The 2314-nt window shown below is 29.1% G+C and overlaps 1 protein-coding gene across 1 annotated transcript in view; it reads right to left on the reverse strand.

Moving 5' to 3' along the window:
• The window catches only part of LOC108692214, a 6150-nt gene extending 4540 nt beyond the window's left edge, over positions 1–1610 (reverse strand). The window contains exons 1-3 of the mRNA XM_018200389.1: positions 1556–1610; positions 1392–1484; positions 1093–1157 (exon numbers count right to left, since the gene is read on the reverse strand). Of these exons, the coding sequence (XP_018055878.1) occupies positions 1093–1157; positions 1392–1484; positions 1556–1610 (213 nt within the window). The remainder of the gene's footprint in view (positions 1–1092; positions 1158–1391; positions 1485–1555) is intronic.
• Between the last annotated feature and the right edge of the window lie 704 nt (positions 1611–2314).

Below are 2314 nucleotides of genomic sequence, written 5' to 3' on the forward strand. Positions count from 1 at the left end.
TACCAATAAAATATAAAATGAATTTAATTAATTTTATTGAAATGAATGATATAAATCTTTGAAACATTGCATTGTACCATAAATATTTAAAAGAATGTATTGTATCACAATTATCATTTTCAGGGTAAATTTTAAGATTAAATTCATTCTTTGTATGCACCGATTTTCATCATAAAATATATGTATGCATAAATATAAACTTCATTTCCTAAAATATTAGAAGTAAGAAAAGAAGAACAAATTAAAAATAAATATATATATAAATATATATGTCTATTCTTCAAAAATTAAACAATATCTCGATTAATAGCATAAAATAATAAAAGTAAGCTTAACGAAAGCAATTTATCAAAGCGAATGCACTACATATTGCATGCAATAAACAACATGTAATTGTATTATTTATGAATGTACACTAAATGAGAAAACAAATTTGATCACAGATGAATATTTAGCAGTGACACGCCGTTTTTCTCAGTTAATGCACAGATAAACTGATGATGAAAAATATTTGTAAATTGTATAATTATAAACAATGTACCTGTATATTATTTATATACAATATACTATATCTTTCTTTTGTTATTTATTTATTCTTCATGCAATTAACATAAATTTCATTAATTATTGTTTATGCGAATAAGAGTTAAAAATAAAATTGTTTTTGTACATTTAACATTTCCAACATTTTTTTAAGTTAATCATTATTTATTGCATAATAGGTGTAACGAATACAAATAGATTTTTTTAACACCTGACTGCTAATACAGAATCAGTGTGGCTATGGAAGCTGTAATAACATCTGATACATATAGTATTATATAAAATATTATATAACATGTAAAATAGTATAACAAAATTGAAGTAATAGTTTGCGATTGATTAATTATTATACAGATATTAATGAAATAAATTTATGAAATTTAATAAATAAGTGTTATACACAACATCATATAGATTATATTTGAATAGGAAAAGAAATATAAATTGATTCATAAGATCTATTAGCATGTATTTAAATAAATTTAAAGTGAATAATTACTTGTGAGGAACACCTGATCTATCCGTATTATATCGGTCAAATTAGAATACTATTGGTATTGAAGCTTCCTGATGTTCCACATCCTTTACAGTCGTACCGCCACTTGCACTGCTGCCTTACCCATATCAATATTTGGATTTGGATTGAATATTGTATACCTATATAAGGAGTGATAAGGAAAATAAGAAATGCGACAATGATATCAGATACATTATGCACGGAACTCCGTGATAAAGCTTCCTTATATTATGTCTCTTGAAAATATACTTATTTTATACTTACAAGTGCCTGTGTGTATCACGATGTCTCGTTAAATTAATGATATCTACAGAAACAATTGTTCTATTACATATATTGCACAGTGCTCTTTTTTGTGTTATTGGAGTAAAATAATCCCATGCCCAATGAACGTTTTGATCTCTCTTCTGTTCTTCTGTTAATACTTTTGAATGTTCGTTTTTCAAGTGAGTGAGTAATTTAATATAGTTGGATCTATAAGATATTTCTAATGTTTACGCAGATATTTACGAACTCGGATCTCGTTGTCTTCTAATTGCTGGTCCGCCATTATAACCGCGCGTTTTGTATTATATACAGAATTTTAAAGCATTTAATCACTGAGGTATAGAAACGAAAGAAAGAAGAAGCATAAATTGCTTACAAAAGGTCAAAAACAGAGATATCATTCTTTGACGGAATATAAATATTGATATATGTATAATTCGAATATGTCTCAGTGCTGCAGTGTTTTTGTCACGTCCCGGACAAAGGAATCGTCGCGGGACGAGAGATGTGGAGTGTCGGGCTTTGCGTTGCGCGAATATTTTTGTTACACGTGCGTGAGGAGATATGGAAATCAGGGCCAAGCGGTAAACCGAAATTTCTTTGGTGGAGAATCGTCTTTGTGCGACAGAGAATGCTCGTCGAAAAATAAGAGGACATGAAAATAAAGACATTGGGCGAGTTCAAGACAATGAGACTAAGCATGCTTACCGAGCGATTGTATATGATTGGTTGGATCTATAAGTAACAATTATATTCATTTGCTCGGCGAGCAGGCTAGCCGATTTGTTTGACTTGAACGCGCCTAATGCGTTCAGCAGAACGTTTATTTTGCAATTGTTCGAAGTTTTCTTCGTGCTGATTGGATTATACTTTTAGATCTAAAAGAATGATCCTATTTTAGCAAACAATCATAGAACTCAATACATATGTATAAGAAAATAGCTGAGAGCCATTATAATATATCTGTTACAGTATTCATGACAATAT

Source organism: Atta colombica, unplaced genomic scaffold, assembly GCF_001594045.1.
Source record: "Atta colombica isolate Treedump-2 unplaced genomic scaffold, Acol1.0 scaffold66, whole genome shotgun sequence".
Lineage (NCBI taxonomy): Eukaryota > Metazoa > Arthropoda > Insecta > Hymenoptera > Formicidae > Atta > Atta colombica.